At 24.8% G+C, this 21,653-nt stretch overlaps 1 protein-coding gene across 4 annotated transcripts in view; it reads right to left on the minus strand.

Annotated features, from left to right (window-relative positions):
- LOC117167726 (neurocalcin homolog) overlaps positions 1-21,653 on the minus strand; it is a 377,055-nt gene that overhangs the window by 25,881 nt on the left and 329,521 nt on the right. For all 4 annotated transcript variants that reach the window (XR_004466426.1, XM_033352876.1, XM_033352875.1 and 1 more), the window contains exons 3-4: positions 14,433-14,551; positions 375-563 (exon numbers count right to left, since the gene is read on the minus strand). Coding sequence is in view for 3 of the 4 variants with exons in the window: in XM_033352876.1 (XP_033208767.1) it covers positions 375-563; positions 14,433-14,551 (308 nt within the window). In the remaining variant the exon portion in view is untranslated. The remainder of the gene's footprint in view (positions 1-374; positions 564-14,432; positions 14,552-21,653) is intronic.

Below are 21,653 nucleotides of genomic sequence, written 5' to 3' on the forward strand. Positions count from 1 at the left end.
TTAATAAAAAATATAACATTTTCCAAAATTTTAAATGTCATTGCCGGCTCGCATTGTATTTCCGGTTAATCCCCAGCTATTTTCCGATTAGTAGACAACCTGAAATTACACCGGAACCCCGATTTCGTAAAACCCGGTCTTAGAATTCATAGAATTTCTGGCCCATGCAGATTTTCAGCGCGCAGTGAGAGAGCCGGTTGCGACTCTCGCCTCAGAAGGGCAGCAGTGCGCGAGTACTCAGTCGAGTACATTGCGCAATATTATGCATGCAAATTGGATCTTGTTCAGACAGGGTAAATCGGGGTTCTGCTGTATTTTGTTTGTATGAAGTAATTTGTTGAGTAAATTATTTAAAATATTGATAATTAACTTACCGTGACGATTTCAAGCATCTCCTGCCGCGAAATGTAACCGTTACCGTCGAGGTCGTACATGCTGAAGGCCCACTTTAGCTTCTGTTCCAATTTACCCCGGGATGTGACGCTGAGGGCGCAGAGAAACTCCCGGAAGTCGATGGTTCCATCGCCGTTCGCGTCGAATGTCCTAAAGACATGTTCTGCAAACTGAAGGTACAAAAAATAAAATTAGCGAATTGAATTGAACTGAACAAGAATGGGGGGAATAATGTTGGCACAAGGGGAATTGACCTGGAAAAGGACGGGTTTTATTTCATTTCCGTTTCGCTCTTCCGCTTCTTCTCTCAGTTGTTTGAAAAACAGTTGCTTTTCTTTTCCTTCCCTTTTCCTGCGGTTCGAATCTCTATCGATAGAGTTCGATTGGAGATATATTCAGTTCGGTGCAAGAATCTTCAATATTTAGAGAGTAAATACGGAATTTGTCGCAAGCACTCTCATCAGAGATTTTCATGGGAAAACGGTTTAGATCGAAGAAGAAATAAGCGGGACCTGAGATATCCGGAACTGAATTTCAGATTTTCCAGACAAAAATGGTAATTTTTCACGAAAATAGGAAAAATAATAGGGGATATACAAAAAAATATCACACAAATGTTTAATTTTTAATACGAAAAGACAAGCTTTCTTTAAAACAGTTGTATTTATCAACCAAATCATTGAATTTTCAAAGAAAAAGATGAATTATAAATAAAATAGAATCATTTTTTTTAATAAAAGAAAACTAATGCTCAAATAAATAAATTTAATTGTGATGTTGAATTATCAACTAAGAAGATAACTTTTTCTAACTAAAAGGATCAATTTTAGAAAAATACATAAATTTTCGACCAAAAAGTTGAACTTTTTAACAGAGAAAATTAATTCTCGTCCAAAAAAGACGAATGTTTAATGAAATAGATAAACTTTCAACCGAACAGTTAATTTCTTAATTCAAAAAGGTCCATTTTTGACCAAAAATAAAACAGGTAATTTTTTTATGTAAATTAATTTCTACGAAAAAATGAGTTTTTTATTTAAAAAACTCCATTTTCCATCAAAAAGCTCAATTAGTATGCGGAAGGGCAGATTTTTCTACATAACAGTTGAATTGAAACCAAACAGTTCAATTTCTACAGTAAAAAAATAATTCTCAACAAACTAGCTCAATTTTTAACTTAAGAAATTAATTTTTAACTAAAGAAATGACTTTTCAAATGAAATTATGAATCTTCAACAACAACAAAAATTCATTTTAAACCAATAAGATTCTTTGACCAAATAGTTCAATTTTTATATAAAAAGTTAATTTTTGATATAAAAAACGAATTTTCTACAAACAAGTGTATTTACTATCAAATAGTAACCTTTTTTATCCGAAAGACCAGTTCAATTTTCAACTAAAAAAATGATTTTTCAACTGAAATTATGAACCCTGAACCTACAAAAAAGAAATGAAATTTAAAACCATAATATTATTTTTCAAAATAAGAAAGACGAATTTTCAACAAAATAAGAAAGCTTTCAACCAAATGGTGAAATTTTTAAACTAAAAAGGACCAAGTTTTAACCAAAAATAAAATAATTTAATTTACATTTAATAAAATAAATGTAAAAAAAACGAATTCTCTATAAAACAGACTGTATTTCCTAAAAATTGCTCAATTTTCTACAAATTTCTGATTTTTCATGTGGGAAAGAAGAACTTTCTATTGAGTGGAAGCTTCTAATGTGTCCCCTAAGGGTTTACATTTTTCTTACACCTTCTCTATTTCTTTACACCCTCCACACACTTGGTGGTGGAAGGCGGACCTACAGTTTAAGGTGGGTTCCGAACCACCAAGAGCAACAGCCTTAAGTACTTAGAGAAAACCTTTTTCTCTAGAGGTACCGGTCCCACCGAGTGACTCTCCGGAGATGAACAACTCCCTTGCTAGGCTAGTGTTCACCGCATGGGCCACCGAGACTCTTCCAGAGTGCGAGGCGGGAATCGAACCCGCAAGCCGAAGGAGTGGGTCCAAAGAATTAATAACCAAATAGTTAAACTTTCAATTCTTTCAAAGAAAAATAAATTTTTAAATAAAATTAATTAACCTCAACCATAAAATTGAATTTTAAACCAATAAGATTGCTTTTCAAAATAAAAAAGATGACTTCTCAACTGTGTCCATAAATTTTTAGTCAAAAAGTTGAATTATCAACCAAGAACATTAATTTTTCTACCAAAAAGTACACATTTGTTAAAAATACAGCAATTTTTAATCAAAAAGTTTAATTTTCAACCAAGACAATTATTTCTCAGGCAAAATACAAATTCTTAAAAAAATACGTAAACTTTCAACTAAACAGTTTAGTTTTTGAACCAAAAAAGATTAATTTTTAACCAAGAATGAAATAGTTAATTTTAATGTAAAAATTAATTTTAAATTAAAAAAATAATTTCTCACAAAGTAGTTCAATTTTCAATCAAAGAAATTAATTTTCAAAACAAAATTATAAATCTTGAAGCAGCTTGAACCACGAAAGTGAACTTTGAAAAAAAAGCACTTCAACTGTCAACTAGTTGATATTTCAAACTGAAAATACATTTTCCATAAAAAGTTTAATAGTTGATATTTCAACCAAAAAACGATTTTTATTTTAAATAAAAAACAGTTGTATATGACAAAAGCAAACACAAAAGTTTTTAACCAGAACATGGCATTTTTAATCTAAAAAAAAAAACTTTTTGTAATGTTGAAAATTACCGAAAATATAATCACCATATCAGAAAATTTGCAGAAAATGAAATTTTCCGAAATTTTAAATTAAAGAAACAAAAAAATTGTATTAAAGAAATTGAAATATTCCGAAAGTAAAAGGTAATAAAATTATAAAAATTCTAATATCACAAATCGACAAGATTATTATATTTCCGAAATGCAAAAATCCAAAAATTTCCGAAATATATAAATGCAAGGAATTCCAAATCATCGATTTTGCATTACTATTTTATTTTATAGATATACGTGTATTGTTTAAAATTTTGAAAAACTATTTTGAATTAAAATCAACATAAAATGGAATATTATTCTAACAGATAAAAAATAAAAAATTGTAATATTTTTTGTCGGGAACTCACTAACTTAAAAAATGTATGAAGTTCCTGAAGTGGAAATTTCAAACTTTTTAAAATTCTGGTTTCAAAATATCGGAAATTTTTTAATTTGTCTAGTTTGATTAACTTTTACTTCCGGAATATTTCAAATTTTTTTCTAAATATTTACGGTAATTTCATTTTTTTCGGTAATATAAACTTTGGAAAATTTACGTTTTATAGAAATTTTCTATTTTGGTAAAATTATTTCAACCTATGGTACGTGAAACTATAGAAAACAAATAAAAATACAACATAAAAGTATGAAAATTTAAAAAAAATTAAAATTGGGAAAAATGTATTTTATTTTATTAACAAAAAAAATTCACCAATAGAGAAATTGTACATGTATTGCTACTAATATACACACAAAAAATCAAGAGAAAAATGGGGAGAAAAATTAGGTTGCACTACTAGCAACCATAAAAAAAATTAAGTCATGTCAGTTTGTTCTCAAGATACAAATTCCCAAAGAAAACTTTCGTTAATTTTTCATAATTCATCTAAATATAGAAGTAGCTCTACGTATGTGAAAAACAATTTTTGTTAACAAAAAAAAAAAAACACTTTCATCTCATTTTGCCTTTTCAAATTCATACAACTAAAATTACATTAAAATTTTTAATATATTTTTTTTCTTTGAAAGCATAAAAAAACCTATTAAAAATCAAATTTTGACATTTTTTAGAATTCGAAAAAATACATATTGAAAAGTAAAATTAAAAAAACTTTGAACATAAAAGCTTCATAAAGGATTTTTTTATAACTTTATCGGAAAAATATTTGACTCTTATTTAAATTTCCTTTACTTCCAAATCACCAAACTTCCAGATCTTCCCAAATATGCGGTTACCTTGTTCCAGAAAATATTAAATATTTCTAAAGTTTTTGAACTACAAAATATTCCCTTTAAGAATTTTAAACAAAAAGTATCGACTCACTAATCCAATTTTTCATCGTCAATCCATTTCCGGGGAATTCTGTCGTGAATTCCCTTTGGGTTTCTATCAGATCTTTCCAACTTGTTTAATCTTGCAATTTCAGGATGTCTACCAATTTTCTCCGACCAAATTCTCAGTTTTTCCCAGTTCTTCGAAAATCATTTGCAATGCTTTCAAATCTTCTTCAATTTTCTCTTAGAATTCATTTTTCAAAATAAAAAATCATTTTATATTTTCACATGAATCTTAAGGAAAAATTTTTATCCTCTTAAAACTCTTAAAAACTCTTAGAATGATACTAAATTTTGACTTGAAATCATAAAAATTCAAATTATGTTTTCAAGTTTTTTTCTAATCGTTTCACAGTTTGAATTATTTTTCACGAAGTTGCATTTTTACCCAAAAAGATGGAATTTTTACCAAAAAGACGAATTTTCAACGAAATAGTTAAATTTTCAACCATAGAAATGAATTTTCAAATGTAATGATACATAAATAGTTGAATTTTCAAATGAAAAATATTAATTTTCAACCAAAAATGGAATAATCAAATTTTCAGCTCAAAAAATTAATTTTTAAACAAAACAAAAAAAACAACGTATTTTTAACAAATGTTTCAACTTTCAACAAAGTAGTTGAATTTGGCATAAAAAGATGATTTTTCGACCGAAACAGTTAACTTTATACAAGTGAGATGAATTTTGAAGAAGAATATTCAAACAAAAATTTGAATTCACAGATCAAAAAAAATTTATTTTTAACAAAACAGTTAAACTTTCAACCACAGAGTTAATTTTTTTTTAACAAATTGTATTTTCTATCAAATTGTGGAATTTCTTTGCCGAAAATATGATTTTGATAAGAAAGTTAGAATTAGAAAAGATCAGTTTTTAACCAGAACATGGCATTTTTAATCTAAAAAGATGATCTTTTTGCAAAAAGGGTTGAATTTTCAAAATAAAACAAGAACAGAAATCAAGAGATAGAATTTCAACCTAAAACGACGAATCTTGCATGAAAAAGTTTCCACGAGTTGCACTTACAAAACAAAATTCTTGAGTTTTCATTTTTTCAAACATTTAACTTTTGAAGCATAAAATATTAATTAGCAACAAAAAGTCAATTTTCAAACATGAAAGATGAATTTCGAACCAAGTGATTGAATTTTCAACATACATCAATGAATTTCCAAACAGAAAAGAAGAACTTTTAAAGAAAAGAGTTGAATTTCCAACTGAAAACTTACATTTTCTACGAAACTTTTGAAATTTTAAACTAAAAAGACAAATTGTCTAGAAAACACTTGAATTCTTGACCCAAAAAGATGATTTTTCAATCAAGAAGATTAATTTTACATATAAAAAAAATAACGCGGGGGAGGCAGAGTTTAGCAATGGCGAGGCAAAGCGAGGAAGTAGGAACATGGGTGCTAGGCGAGGCGAAACGAGGAAGGCAAGGCGATAAGTGCGAGCGTTCTTAGGTATTAGGTATGGATGGATGTTAGTTAATAAGGATTAGTTTTAAGCAAATTCTGTAAAAAAATAGAATTCTAAGCCAGTCAATTTTTTAAGAAAGAAAGAAATAGAAAATTCTAAATTCAAGGAAAGTCCCTCTGGATTTCCTGGGATATTTCTACATATCTTTCAGGCTTTACCACGCTCTATCGAACTTCTTTGAAGATAACTTTCAATTAAGTGAGATGACGTCAAACAGGTCGTTAATGATCCACAAAAAAGCTCTAAAAGAAAAGCTTTCAAAGCCTCTAGCCACGTATTGGCCTACTAGTTCTTGCAGAAGTCAAACCCCCATTTGCCCCTTTTAACTTGTGTTCTCGCTCACGTGCTTCTACTTGAAGACCTGGAGCAACTCCACTTTTGCTCTTCTTACGACCTCAGATACATACTTTAAATCTCCAATTTCTTCAGTTTTATTCAAAATCGTCTATTGCACTTCAAATTTTTCTCGAGAAATTTCCGTCCAATCGAGTCAATCAATATTTTCCTTTCATCAACGACGAGCGTAATCAAGTCGCTCAGAATCCCACTTAGAAGAGTGTATTTGCTGCTAGTGATGGAATTCTACAATTTCATGTTTTTAGTTTGTCTTTCTATTGGAAAATAGTAATTACTGATTTTACAATAGCAAGCCTTGAATTCATTCGAGAAATCAGATACAATTCCTGCAATTGTCAAATTCGCGAACCGTTTATAATTTTACCGAATTTGAAAATTTACTAATAATAAAATTACCCACAAAAATGGTCGAATTATAAAATATCAGAAATAAAACAATTCCCCAATTTAAACACTTAAAAGGTTGAAAAAATATTGGATCATTTATTAAAAATACAATAACAAAAAAATTATATAGAAAAAATATTTTTAATGTTTAAATTTTCCAAAACTATTGTTTAAATTCAAAAAATAATTTTAGAAACATTAAAAATATATTTTTTTAAGGTTTCAAAATTTTATTTTTAATTAATAAATATATCTAAAAAAATTAAATCCTTAAATTTCGTGAATTTTCTAGTTCGGGTGGCCATTTTCTGTCGGGAATTTTATTATTAAGATATTTTCCAATTCGGGAATTATATTATTCAGAAATTTCATTATTCTGGAATTTTTCAATTCACAAATTTTACAGTGTTTTCGAGTGATAAAATTTCTTAATAATAAAATTCTCGAATTATAAAATACCTGAATTTCAACCATTAAGATTTTTTTAATCAATTAATTTTTTAAATTATTATATTAAACTCAAATTATACTTTTAAAAATTCTGAAAATTAAAAATAATTTTTTTTAAAACAAAATATTTGATTCGCGAATTTAATAATTCGGGAATTTTCTAGTTTGGATATTTTATAATTCGAGAATTTAATAATTTAGGAATGTTATTATTCGTGAATTTTATTATTCGGAAATTTCATTAGACAAGGATTTTATTATCAGGGAGTTTTCGAATTCGGGAATTTTATTTTTGGGGATTTTCCAGTCGTTCCAATAATAAAATTCCCGAGATTATAAGATTTCCGAAGCATAAAAATCCCGAATTGAAAAATTCCCAACACTACGATATTACCGAAGTGGAAAATTCCCGAATAAAATTGTCAGGTTACAAAATATCCGAACTAGAAAATTCCCAAATTTGAGCAATTTAAAAAATTGTTTAAAAAAGTATTGTTTGAATGTAAAATAACAATAGTTGAACAAGATATATTCCAAAAGGGCAATTTTTGTTTAAAGTGTTTGCTTATTTGTGAATTTTATAATTTTATCAATTTTATTATTTGTAAATTTTTCTATTCAGGAATTTTACAGTGTGGAAATTTTTATTTTTCGGAATTTTTCAGTCGTGCGCCCATTTGCACAAATTTTTTAGGGTGAAATTAAACAATCCGAACTTTTAGCACTCAAAATTTGTTCTCTTCAATGACAATTTAATTACTAAATTGTTGTTTGGTTTAAGTGTAGTTACAAAATTTTAGAAGCGAAGAAACTATCAAATAAAATTTAAACAAATATGATTTTTATAAACCACTGTTAAAACCATTTAGTTGAAAATATATGTAGTCTGTTGAAAATTCGTCTTCTTCAGGTAAAAATTAATTTCCTTGATAAAAAATTCAATTATTTGGAAAAAATTAATATATTTGATTAAAAATTCGTCTTTTCTGATAGAAAATTAAACTTCTTGGTTATAAATTGAATCATTAGGTTAAAAATTTATCCGTTTTGTTGACGTTTCATCTTTTTTAATAATGAAATTAATCTTCTGTGTTGGATATTCAATTTTTGTTGTTGAAAATTTCACTATTTGGTTGAAAATCATCTTGTTTTGGTTAACGATTTAACTATTTTGTTGGATATTAATCCGTTTGGGTACAATTAAATTGTCTTTTCATTTTAAAGCAAAACACATTCTTCAATTAAATATCATTTATTACATTTTTTGCTGAGAATTCATTTTTTTCATTGAAAATCCAAATACTTGGTTTAAATTTGAACAAAATATGTAGCAAAATGGGGTCATTGGCAAAAAAAACTGTCAAAAAGTGTTAATCGTGTTATGATTCCGAGGCCTGCAATCAGCGAAGAAGTTTAAAAATATGTTTTCAGGAAAAGTTAAAAAATAGTTCCATTAGCAAGAAATTTCCAGAAAGAGTAGAATTAATTTTTTTCTTCAAAATAGTAGCATTTTATAACTGAAACAACATTAATTTCTTATTTCCCTACAAAATGTACTTCTTCGCTAAAAGAATACAAATTCACAATTCATTGGAACGAGAACAAAAAGTGATTTCTGCATCGTGTGGTAATAAAGAAAAAAATGATGGAAAATATACATCAGATATAGACAGAGCTTAATAAAAAATCGATGGCATAGGGATCGGCAATTTTTCGTTCCTTTTCAGACAGCACCACCCTTTACTCCCAGGGTCTTAATAAAACGTGATTCGGTGATAAAGCGTAAAGTAAGACATGCTGACTCAAAGCTGATAAAAAATGATAGCGATAATAAATTATAAATATCGCTTGATATAGCTTGATGAGCTAGACAGCGACGAACTAATCAGACAGACTCAGGGTAGCCGCAAAACTTGATTCCCAACATTTCCTGACTTTTGCCTGATTTCTCACTGACTACTTTGCCCAATAAATTAATTTCAAAATAAATATTTTAATTTTTCAACAAAAAATATAACAAATAATATCAAAATTAAATTTTAAAATAAATTAATTTATTTTATTTTATTAAATTTAAAAGTAACATCAATTTTAAAATTAACAACAATTTTCAACTAAAATGATGAATCTTTAACTGAAATAGGTCATTCTTTTTCAATAACAAAATATTCTTTTTCACTAAAAAAGATAAATTGTCAATGAAAACTTAAATTATTGAATTTTAAGTTGAAAAAATTAATGTTCAACCAAACAGAAGAATTCTCAACTAAAATGATGGAATATTCGATTGAAATAAATCAAATTTTCTGCTAAACAAATTTCTTTCCACATCAAAAATTACCAAAAAAAAGAACTTTAAAAAAAATACTTACATTTTCAAACAGAGTGATGAATTGTCAACTAAAATAATGAATCTTCAACTAGAATAATTGAAAAAAATCATTTTTCAACCAAAAATTAAATAAGTAAGTTTTTGATAAAAAAATGAATGTTTAACAAAAAAGTTCAACTTTCAATGAAATAATTGGATTTCCAACCCAAAAAATAAACTTTTAACTAAAATAATTAATAATTAACTGCCATATTTCAATTTTTAACCGAAAAGAAGAATTTGCAAACAAGAAAAAGGTAATTTTAAAAAAAATTGAGTTTTAACCAAATGTGCGGATTTTTAATAGACTAATTGAATTTTCAATTAAAAAAGAAAAATTTTCATCCAAATTGTTGAATTATGAACAAGAAAAGATTAATTTTAAACCAAAATGGAAATTCAAAATTTCATTCGAAGGAATTAATTTTCAACCAAACTGATGAATTTTCAACTAAATTGATAAATCTTGAACTGAAATAATTGAATTCTATGTATACCAAAAGGATGAATTTTCTACTAAAAAGGCGAATTTTTTACAAAGCATATACATTTTCAAACAACATATTAACTACTAAATAAATAAAAATGAAAATTCAATAATAAATTATTATTTAATTAGAGTAAACTGAAATAATCTGCGATTGTAGATAAAGTAGAAATTACTTTTATAAATTTACCAAAATTATTAAAATAATGAAAACTTGAACTTTACTGCGATCAGAAGTAAATTCCCAGTTATTAAATAAAATTGCCGGTATTTTCCGGTTTCCTGATTAAGTCGACACCCTTTTAAGAAAAAGAGTTTAATTAAAATGATTTGCTTTATAATTAAAAGCGTTTAAAATTAAATAATTAGAGATAACAAACTTTTTAATTTGAATATAGTTAAATTCCAAGCGTTTAACATTTGATTATAAAAATAAATAGTCATTTTAAATGGGAAACATTAAACATGACATTTAATTTTATTAAATTTAAATTATTTGAAGTAAATTGAAATCGCTTAAAAATTAATAATTTTTAAATTTCTTGTTACAATTTCCCAAATTAAACTAATTCAATTTTGATTCCACAATTAAAACCTATGACAGGGAAGAATGATAAACTTAAGAATTCAACATAAAAATTCAGAACTCTAAAATTGTAACCATTTAAAATTACCGAAAAATTTACCATTTACTGATGTAATAATTGTAGATAGTTCAATTTTTATTTTACACTCAATTTTTAATTTTTGAATTTCAAATATTCCTTCAGAATTATTTTTCGTTGTAGAAATTGTTCAATAAAATATTTTTCAATTTGAAAGGATTTATTTGCCTTAATCTTCCACTAAAAATCGGACAGTTTTAAGATATTACATTGAAAATTAAAAATTAAAATCAAGAATAGAAAACAAGATTGCTATAATATGATTACATTTTTCAAAATTTTACAATTTTAATTAAATTCGAAAGTGCTAAATATTGGCATCCAAAATTATTATATTCAAAACTATCAAGGCTTGTAATATGAACATTTTAATTTAAAAAAATTCAGGCTAAATAAATGAGAATACGGAATGAATGTCAAATTAATTCATATTGCAAAATTTATTTTAAAATCTCTTCAATTCTTTGAAATCATGAAAAAATTTAAATTACGGCAAATTTATTAAAATAATTTATGAGCTTATAAAATCCCTCAAAATAATTAAAAACCTCAGAAATCTTATCAAATTTTCTGGAATCTTTTTAAATATTTTAAAACCTTATTTGTCCTGTAAAATCTTTTTATACCTTTGGAATTTCTTTGGAGCCGTATAAAAATTTGTTTTAATCTCTTGAAATCATTAAAATTCTTTGAATCACTTTAAATTTGTTTAATCTCTAGGAAATGCATGATATTTTCAAATACCCTTGAAATTTGAAACCCTTTGAAATACCTAAAATGTTTGAAAGCAATTAAATATTTCTTGAAATTTTTTGGAATTCCCTATATAATTTTAAATCCTTTGAAATCGTATTAAATTTCTGAAATCAATTAAAAATTTCTTGAATTCTTTGAAAAAAAAAACCGAAAATATTTCAAATTCTTTCAAAAGTTTGAAAATATCTTGAGAGCTTAGAAAATCCTTCAAAATCATTGAAATCCTCGGAAATCTGATTAAGTCCATTGGAATATTTTGAAATTTTATTTGTCCTCTAAAATCGTAAAAAGCAACTTCTGACATTCTTTACAACCGGACAAATATTGTTTTTTAATCTCTTGAAATAATTAAAAATCTTGAAATCCCTAGAAAGTTTTCAAGCTCTTGAAAATGCCTTAGAATTTTTTAAATACCTTGAAGCATTTCGAATTCTTTAATATATTCGAAAATATCATTTAAAATCTTAAAATATCCTAAAACTTTATAGATCCTACAAAATTGTTTCATATCTTCAAAAATTTTAGTGAATTATTAAACCGCTATGCAAATTTTGACAAATTTCTTAAAATCATACAATTCTGCAGACTTTATAAAAGTCTTGTCTACAAATTCAAGTTTGATGAATGACATTTCTAGTGTGTCACATTTATAAAAAAAATTCAGTAAGAATTTGAATAATTGAAATAATTTCAATAATTTAAATTATTATATCGAGATTTTATAATTGAGTATCAAAGTTAAAATAATATGATCGGCGCTGATTTTAATAAAGATGGAATGAGATTTAATTTGAAGTCCCGGTAATTTATAGTTTAAAGAGTAAGTGTCAAGGATTTTAACGAAGTTAAAAAGTTCTTACATTTTCAGGTTTGACAACGATTTCTAGGGAAAACGCGAAAATATAAATGACTATGAATGAATTTAAATTCAAAAGCTTTCTACTTATACTAGTGTGATCCAAAAACGTATCTTTTATATTTTTCAAAATGTGTCCGCTTCAAATTATTCTCTCAGGTGTCAAAATGACCCCTCAACTTTTTCAAAATGGAAAAAAAAATAGATTGAAGGGTCTCAAAGGCCTTTTATTTAATGCAGTGTATTAATTTTAGTAAAATAGATCACCCGTATCTTTGGAATAATTAAAAAAAACATATTCAGGGAAGATTCAAAATTAAAAAGTGTTGTGACATAGTCATCCTTCTAGGTTGAAAATTGAAATTCTTGTTGAATCGTTCTTTTTGACTTCCAAATTCAATAATTTGATTGTAATTTTGTTTCTTTCCTGACTATCAAATTTTCTAAAATCTAAAATTCAAGTATTCGGTTGAAAATACCCTTTTTTGGTTTAGAAATTTATATCTTTGTGCACAAATTAATTTTTTTATTTTTATTTATTTATGCAAAAATTTATTTTGTGGAAAATTCGTCTTTTTGGTAATTGAGAAATTTAATGTTTATAAAATGCGACTGGTTGAAAACTATTCTTATTTACTTGTATTGAAATTTTTTTGATTTAAAATAAAAAAACTTTCTTTGTTTAAATATCAATTCTTACAGTTTTGTTGAAATTTTTTTTTTAAGTTTTAACTTTTTTTTAAATTGCAATTTTTGGTTCAAGATTCGTAAGTTTGGTGAAAATAATTTTTTTTTAACTGAAAATTCAACTATGTTTTGGAAAATTCATATTCTGGGATTTAAACATTGGCGAGAAACTGATTTTTTTTTAAATTTAAAAATTCTACAACTCAGTTAAAGAAAAACGAATAAAATAAGTAAAAATCAAACTATTTAAATGAAATTTTTTGTAATTTTTTTGAAAATTTAACTGTTTAGCAGAAAGGTAATTTTTTCGTTCAAAATTTAACTCTGTTTTGTACGGAATTTGTCTTTTTAGCATGAGAATTCAACATTTTAGTTGAAAATTGTTGTCCTTCTTGACTGAAAAATCTGTTTTGGTATCAAATTTAATTCTTTCGTTAAAAATTAACTTCTTTCTTGAAAATTCGTTTTCTTTTGCTAACACATTAATGTTTTTAACTGCAAATTCAGTTATTTAATTTTTTATTGAAAAGTAATTTTTTTATCTAAAAATGTAACTGGTCTGATTTTGGTTGAAAATTCACATTTCCGGGTGAAAAATTTAGCTGCCTTGTAGAAAATTTGCCTTTTCGATTTGAAGATACAACAATTTGGCTGGAATTTGTTTCTTCCTTCCCTAAATAATTTGTGTTGGTAGACAATTTATCTCTTCTGTTAAATATTAACTTTTTAGTTGAAAATTAATTTCCTTGCTCGCTAAATTATCTTTAAAATTCGTTTTCTTATTGAAAATTAATTTTTCCAACTAATAATTTAGCTATTTAATTTTTAGTTCAAAATTCATGTATTTTGTTAAAAAATTTTTTTTAAAATAAAATCAATCTTCTTTGTTGAAAATTCATCTTGGTGTTTGAAAACGTACTGCTTTGTATAAAATTGAATTATTTTATTAAAAATAAGTTTTTTTCTAAATTCCTCTTTTTTTGGTAGATAATCGATCTTTTTTGGTTGAAAATTGATGTTTTTTAATTAAATAGTAATATTTGGCTGAAAATGGCTGTTTTATTAAAAACGCATATCCACAGGTTAAAAACTTACCTGTGCTGTGGAAAATTTGTCTTTTTGGCTTGAAAATTCAACTTTTTTGTAAAAAATTGCACCTGTTGATTAAAAATTAAACTAATTGGTTGAATATTTAGCTGTTTTGTTGAAAGCTCATTTTGTGGCTTAAAAGAGCAAAATTTTGGACAGAATTTTCATAAAAAAATTTAATTTCTACTAATACAGATGAAATTCACAAACTGCTTTTTTCCAACTCAGAATTAGATTGATAATATATATATATATAAACGTTTTTAACTTTTTTTTAAATCTCAGGCACGTGTCGACTTTCATAATTGCTCAAAATAATGCGTCACTCACATGTAAAAAAAAAAAATATATTATAAGATTACCTTTGACGCATCACCATAGGGGAAAAAATTTCCATATATTTTCTTGAATTCTTCCACGCTCAGATGTCCACTCGGACAATCCTTGAGGAAGCCTTTGTACCATTCTTGTATCTCCGCATCTGAAAAAAAATGATTTCATTCATTATTTCCAGTTCGAAAAAATTTCTTATTGTTATTGTTCAGATAATTCAAGAAAAAAATTTAAAACTTTTTCATTTATTTATTTCAACCAATAAAAAAAAGATAACTTTTTAACAAAATACGTGCATTTTTAACAGAATAATTAATTTTTTAGCAAAATAGTTAAATACTTGAATATTCTGTCTACAACAAATAATTTTAAATCAAATGGTCGAATTGTTTAGCAAAAAATATTCAATTTCAACAAAAGCATTTGCGTTTTCAACCAAATAATTAAATTTTCTAGGCACATGGTTTAATTTTTACTAAGAAAGTTAAATTTTCAACCAAAAATTAAAAATTTTAATTTTTACTAAAAAATAGAAAAGTTATATTTTCAGAAAAAATAAAAAACTTACACTTTCAGTCAAATAAATTAATTTTCTACAAAAAAAGCGAATTTTCAACAAAATAATCAAATTTTCAATTAAGATACATCACTTTTTAACAAAATATTTCAACATTCAACTGAAAAGATGCATTTTTTACTAAAATAGTGAATCTTTAAAAAGAATAGTTAACAAAATACTTAAATAATTAAATTTTCAACTAAAACTAATTAATTTCCTACAAATAATAGACATTTTTAACTCAAAGAAATTACTTTTTAAAGCAAAAAGTCAAATTTGCAAGTAAACAAGATTCTTTAATTGAGAAAAATTTTTTTTTAATCAAATTGTTGATATTCCAAGCTATAAAGATGAATATTCTATAAAACAGTTAAATTTTTAACCCAAAAATATTAATATTCAACAAAAAAGTTAATTCTCTATAAACTAGTTATTTTCCACAAATTTTCAAAAGATAGTTAAGTTCCCAATCCAAAAAACAAATTTTCAACAAAACAATTACATTTTCAAACCTAAATATAAATTTCTAACAAAAAAGTTACTTTTTAACAAAAACAGATAGAAATTTCAAAAAAGAATATTAGTTTTCAACCAAAAAAGGTGCAGTTTCCGTTTAAAAATGAAATGAAATTAATTTTTCATGCAAAAAGATATATTGGCAACTAAAAAATATTTTTCAATTAAGGAAGAAGAAAAAAATTTCCAGAAAATTTTTAATATTTTAAACAATAAAAATGAATTTTCGACAAAAAAGTGGAATTTTCAACCCGAAATATAAATATGAATATTTAACGAAAAACTTAATTTTCAAACAAATAGTTAAATTTTCCATTAAAGAGTGGAATCTGGAAGCAATTGAAATTAGTTTTTAAACCAGATAAACGAATTCTAAAGAAATGGTTAAATTTTCAATCAAGAAAGATTTCAGTTGATTTTTCAACATAAAAATATTTATTTTCAATCAAAGTTAATTTCTTAAGAACGTATTTGAATTTAAAGTTTTTAAAAAAGTATTTTTAAACAAAAGAAAATTCATTTTTACAAAATAGTTCAACTTCCAAACAAAAGAGATGAATTCTGAATAAAACAAAACAAAAAATAGCAGACTTTTCAAATAACAAGAAATAACTCTTAACCAAAAAAGATGAATTTTCAATCAGAAATGGAAAAATTAACTTTTAAGGTAAAAAAATTAATTTTTTTTTAATGTAGATCAATTTTCAACCTAGTAGTTGAAATTTCGACCAATAATGATTAATTTTTGAAAAAATGGAATAATCCAATTTTAAGGTAAAAAAATTAATTTAAAAAAAACTCAATGACTGAAATAAATCTTTCGAAAAAATGTTTTCTTAACAAATTAATTTAACTTTCAACAAGGTAGTTCAAATTTTCAATCAATAAAGATTAATTTTCGACAAAAAACAATTTAATAATTAAATTTAGTTAATATTTCTACCATAAAAATATTTTAATTTTAAATCAAGAACAGTTAAACTCAACCAAAAAAGACCAATTTTCAAAAAAATCATTTAAAAATATGAATAAAATTTAGAAACAAATAATATTTTTAATGCAAAATATAGTTGCCAGGAGGAAGGTAATACAAAAAATTTAATTTTCCTCGAAATCATATTCAAAGACAAAAATCATAATGTTATAACACTTTGAAAATAGAATCTTCTATAAACGGAAGAATAAAACATTTTCAAAACTTGAAAATTTATTATCCTTCAAGTTATTTAAAGTACCTCTTACAGAAATGCCCAAACTTTTTCCAAACATTTTTCAAAATCAAGGTTCTGCCTGACCTAAGGCCACCCTGAATATACTTCTTTTTAATATTTCAAATGGTAACAATTTTCACTGAAGGATTACGAGAATGGCTTGGAAATTAGGTTCTAAATAAAAAGAAACAAAACACTTGCGTCTCTAATTCATGCAACGATGCAAATACAAATTTTCACGTCGTTACACCTGACCTTCTTTTCCGATGTTATCACATAATGCAAAACAAGTTCCGTAATAAAGAAATGGTGCAGCGTTATGAGGTTATTAATAATTCAGAAGTTTTTCTCCCAGCGGGTTGCGATTTGAATGTAGTATTGCGTGCATCCAATTTTAGGAAATTATTTTTAAATCGAGGAAACCTCCCTACAGTAGATAATGCGACCAAAAATAATATCTAATTAAGAACATAAATAAAAGAAAAGTAATAAATCGTAATTTTAATTTATGAACTGGTCGAAACAGAAGTTTTATATCTTTCTTAAAAAGTCACATATTTAAAAAAATCCATCGTGGTTTGAAAGTTTGATTCATTACCTTTAAAATGCAATTGGCTTTGTTAAAAAGAATTGAAAATTGAGAGCTTTATAGAAAAAAAACAATCATTATATTTTTTTCATATTTTTTGCATCCAAAAAACGTGTTAAATTTTTTAAGGAAGTTGTAGACTTAAAAAATCAAAATGAAATAGATGCTTATTTGTATTTTCTTAGAAATGAGCCCAAGAGGACATTTTTTTAGAGCCGTTTTAAAGTTATAATATTTTTTTGAAAAAATCAACACTATTTCAATACTGATTATCTTGGAATGTATGCATTATAGAACGAAACTCCAATTTAAACAAATGTTAATTTTAACATTTAGAATAAGTACTTGGAAAGAAAAAAATAATGTTGGGAAATTTTTTTTTCATTTTTCACCATTTTATTTGATTTTTGCTTGAATTAATATTTTCTAACTTTTATACACAAAATAATACAGTTAACAGATTCGTAACGTTTTTTTTATGTATAAAAATTTAAAAATATTAATTTAAAAAATAAAATGGTAAAAAATGAAAAAAAATTGTTTTCCAAAATTATTTTTTCTTCACAAATGCTTATTGTACATGTTCAGTGTTAAAAAAGTGTATTTTTTCAAGAAAAATGACATAACTTTAAAAGGCTATATATATATATATATATATGTGTGTGTGTGTGTGTGTGTGTGTGTGTATACATAGCATTTTTAATCGAAGAAAAAAAATTGTATACTAAAAATTTTTCCATATAAAATAATAAACAACAAATTAAAGCATTCAAAGTGAAACACTTGAATTTCAAACTTTTAAAATTGAAATTTGAAACTTTTCAATTCCAAAATTGTTTTTCAAATGCTCAAAAATTTATACTTACCAAATGGAAGGTACTAACACTTATCAATTAAAAATGTTGAATAAAATCCAAATAAACTGCAAATTTCAGAACTTTTATCAATTATAGAGTTCAAAGATTCAGATTAAGTTCCAAGAATATAAATTCACGTTAACATTTTCAATAGTCTAAAGTAAAGAATCGAGCAATGAATTTTAAAAATGTTCAAAATTGTATTATTTTAAGTAATTTTAAGCTAGACACATTAAAAATTAAAAAATAATTTTTTTAACTTAACAGTTCTTAAATTAGAAGTTAAATTTTTTTTATTTGAAATAGTTTAGGTATCCTTTATTTAAAATTTTATTTCAAAATCTTGAGAAATCTAGAAGTAGTTTAAAATTTTTCCAAATTCAAAATAATTTTTAAATTTTTTTTCGGAACTTTTAAATATACTTCAAAATGAATTGAATTGTTTATATAACTTGTAGAAAATCCTGCACACTTAAAAAAAATTTTAATTTATAAATAAAAATAGAACACTTCTTATTTGTAAAAATATTAGAGTAATTTTAAGAGATATTTAGAAGTTCTAAAAAGATTTGAATTAAATTTAGAACTTGAAATTATTTCAAATGTTATGGAAGATTTTAAGGATTTTTTTTTAATTTGCAGGATTTTCAAAAATTGTAGGAAAATTTAAATTAATTTTAAAATATATTTAGAAGTTCTGGAAAAATGTGCACAAACTTCGTTTATATTACTTGAAATAATTTCTAGTTTTTAATTAATTTTGAATCTTTTTAAAACTTCTAAATATCTCTTAAAATTACTCAAATTTTTCTACAAATAATAAGTGTTCAACTGTTATTTATGCGCCAAAGTTTAACAATTTCACTTATAAATTAAACACTTTTTAAATAGAACAATTAAAATTGTAATGCTAAAAGTTTAAAGTTCTTCGAAAATCTAAAGATTCAAAGTTTTCTATGTGAAATAATTCAGTTTCTAATTGTTTTCTTTTAAATATTTGATTTCAATTTACTCGTCGTAAATGAACAGTGAAATATTGCTAAATATTAAATACTTATTCTATTTCTAAATTAAGACATTTCAAATTGAATGGGATAAAAATTAAATAATTTAAACTCACAATATTTTGCATCCAATAAAAACCTTTAATTATGACTATATTATTATCGATTTATTTTTAAGTTGAAATTAGTAAAATGCACCTTTACATTTTTCAATGGCTAAAAAAATTAATAGTAATAATATATTATTAAATTTATTAATTACATTTAATATAAAAAATAATATAAAGGAAGACCTGAAACTCTGAATCAAAAATATATTATTGATAAATCATAAAAAGTTTTATTTAAAAATAAAATTATGGGAATTAATTATATATTAATTTCAATTCGTATTGAGACTTTTGGATTAAAACAGTTACAATCTGGAAATTCTCAAATTTTGAACGGATCTACAATTGTTTGTTCAAATCAATTATTGTTTAGATTTCTATACTTAGAATACAGATAAAGTTGAAAAATGATTTATTTATATTTACAGTTAATTGTTTAAATCTCCAAAACTGCAACTTCAATTATTTTAAAAACTGTTAAAATCGAACTCGGGCATGTATTTCTTCTGGAAATTCATAAAAATCCCGCTTTCCCAGGCCGACAGTCACCTTGTTTTTTTATAAAAAAATATTCGATTTTAATAACTTCTAATTTTTAATTTTTTTAACCTTTAAAACTGCATACGAAAATTCTTTAAATTAAAATATATGTTTAAAAATTAAAAATCTAAAATGGAAAATTTTTAAAGTGAAAGATTTTCGAATTAAGAATTCTAAACTAAATGATATAAGAATCTATAAACATCACAATTTAACAAATTATTTAAAAACGGTTGAAATCAAAGTTCGACAAAATTTTTATTCTAAAATTTTTGTAAAATTCCCGGTCAAAGAATAAATTCACTGTCATTTCCCGGTTTCCCCGGTGTCATAAAATTCCCGGTCATGAAAAAAATACAATGAATATTTTTTTTCCTTCGAAAAACTCAATTTTCAATTTCTTTTGAGCAAGCTGAATGCATTTAATAGGTAGATTTAGAAATATGAATTCAATTCAAAATTTGTTGTCTTTTTTTTTTGGAGAATAATTATTTTGTATTTAAAATTATTTTGCCCCCATTTTAAAGTCGTATCCATTTCCTAATTATAATTTTCATTAGTAGTAGATCAAAATTTGCCCTCCCATGAATCAATGTGATTTAAAAGGAAACTTGAACTCGAAAACCTTGGATTTAATATTTCGATATAAGGCTCTTCGAATATCACTCTAAGTATCGCGAGTCGTAAATAAGAAGCAGATTTAGGGCCAGAAAATTTTCATTTCTCGCCATTGTTATTACGAACTGGGATTTACGAGAACGAAATTACAGCTCTTTCAGCTCGGCAATAAAGTAAAATGAAAGCTCGTTCTTTTCTTTATCGAAAATCTCGCATTAATTATTGAAAACCTGATTGCTTACATACTGCATTCAAATTGCTTTAAATGGCTGTTTTCACTCTATTCCTTGGATTTTTAGAGAATTTTATAAATCGCCATTTCCCAAAAAGGAATTTTAATTTTAAAAATGTATTCCTGAAAGAGAAATTTTAGGTTTTTAAATTAAATCATGAACAAAAACTTAGAACATCTTAGTTTACGGAATGTAAAGACTGTAGGTAACGATAAAACAATTGTTGGCACTGGTGATAACAAAATTACCAATACCGACAAATTTTACACAAAATATAGATTTCTCATGAATTTGAAATAAAAATGGGTGGCTTTTTAATTCGATTTTTGAAAATGAATTTAGTGTATTTTAAAGCAAAATTTTCAATTTTTCAGAATTATAAAATTTAAGAAAAAATTCGAAAAAGTTTGAATAATTTAATTTTAATTTTGAATGATTTTTAATTATATAAAATTTATTATAAGAGAATATTTAAGAAGAGTCCAAAATATTCAGAGAGATTTCCAAACTTATCAAAAATGAATCTAAAGGATCAGAAATAATAAAAAACTTCAAACAAATATAGAATTTTGAAGATTTACAAACAAAATTTGGAAGTATTTAAAAGACTTTGATAGGTTAATTTTGAAAGTTAAAAATTCATCATTTTAGTTTAGAATTTTTCGGCAGGAAATTATCTACTTGGTCGAAAATACATCTTTTTGGTTGAAAATACAATTAATTGGTGAGAACTTTAAATACTTTCGTATAAGATAATTTTTTTGTAGAAGATTCATCATTTTAGTTTAATTTTTGGTGTAGAAAAATAATCTACTTGATAAACAATTCAATTGTTTCCTTGGAAATTAACTTCTTTGTGAAAAATTCAAATTTTTTAGTAAAACAAATAGTCTTTTTTACCAAATATTTAATGTTTTTTGTTTAAAAATACAACTGGTAAAAAACTAATCATTTCTTTCTGAGGATTCAAATATTTGGTTAGAAATTATTTTTTGAAAAAATCAACTGTTTTT

This window comes from Belonocnema kinseyi, chromosome 2 (genome assembly GCF_010883055.1).
Source record: "Belonocnema kinseyi isolate 2016_QV_RU_SX_M_011 chromosome 2, B_treatae_v1, whole genome shotgun sequence".
NCBI classification, from domain to species: domain Eukaryota; kingdom Metazoa; phylum Arthropoda; class Insecta; order Hymenoptera; family Cynipidae; genus Belonocnema; species Belonocnema kinseyi.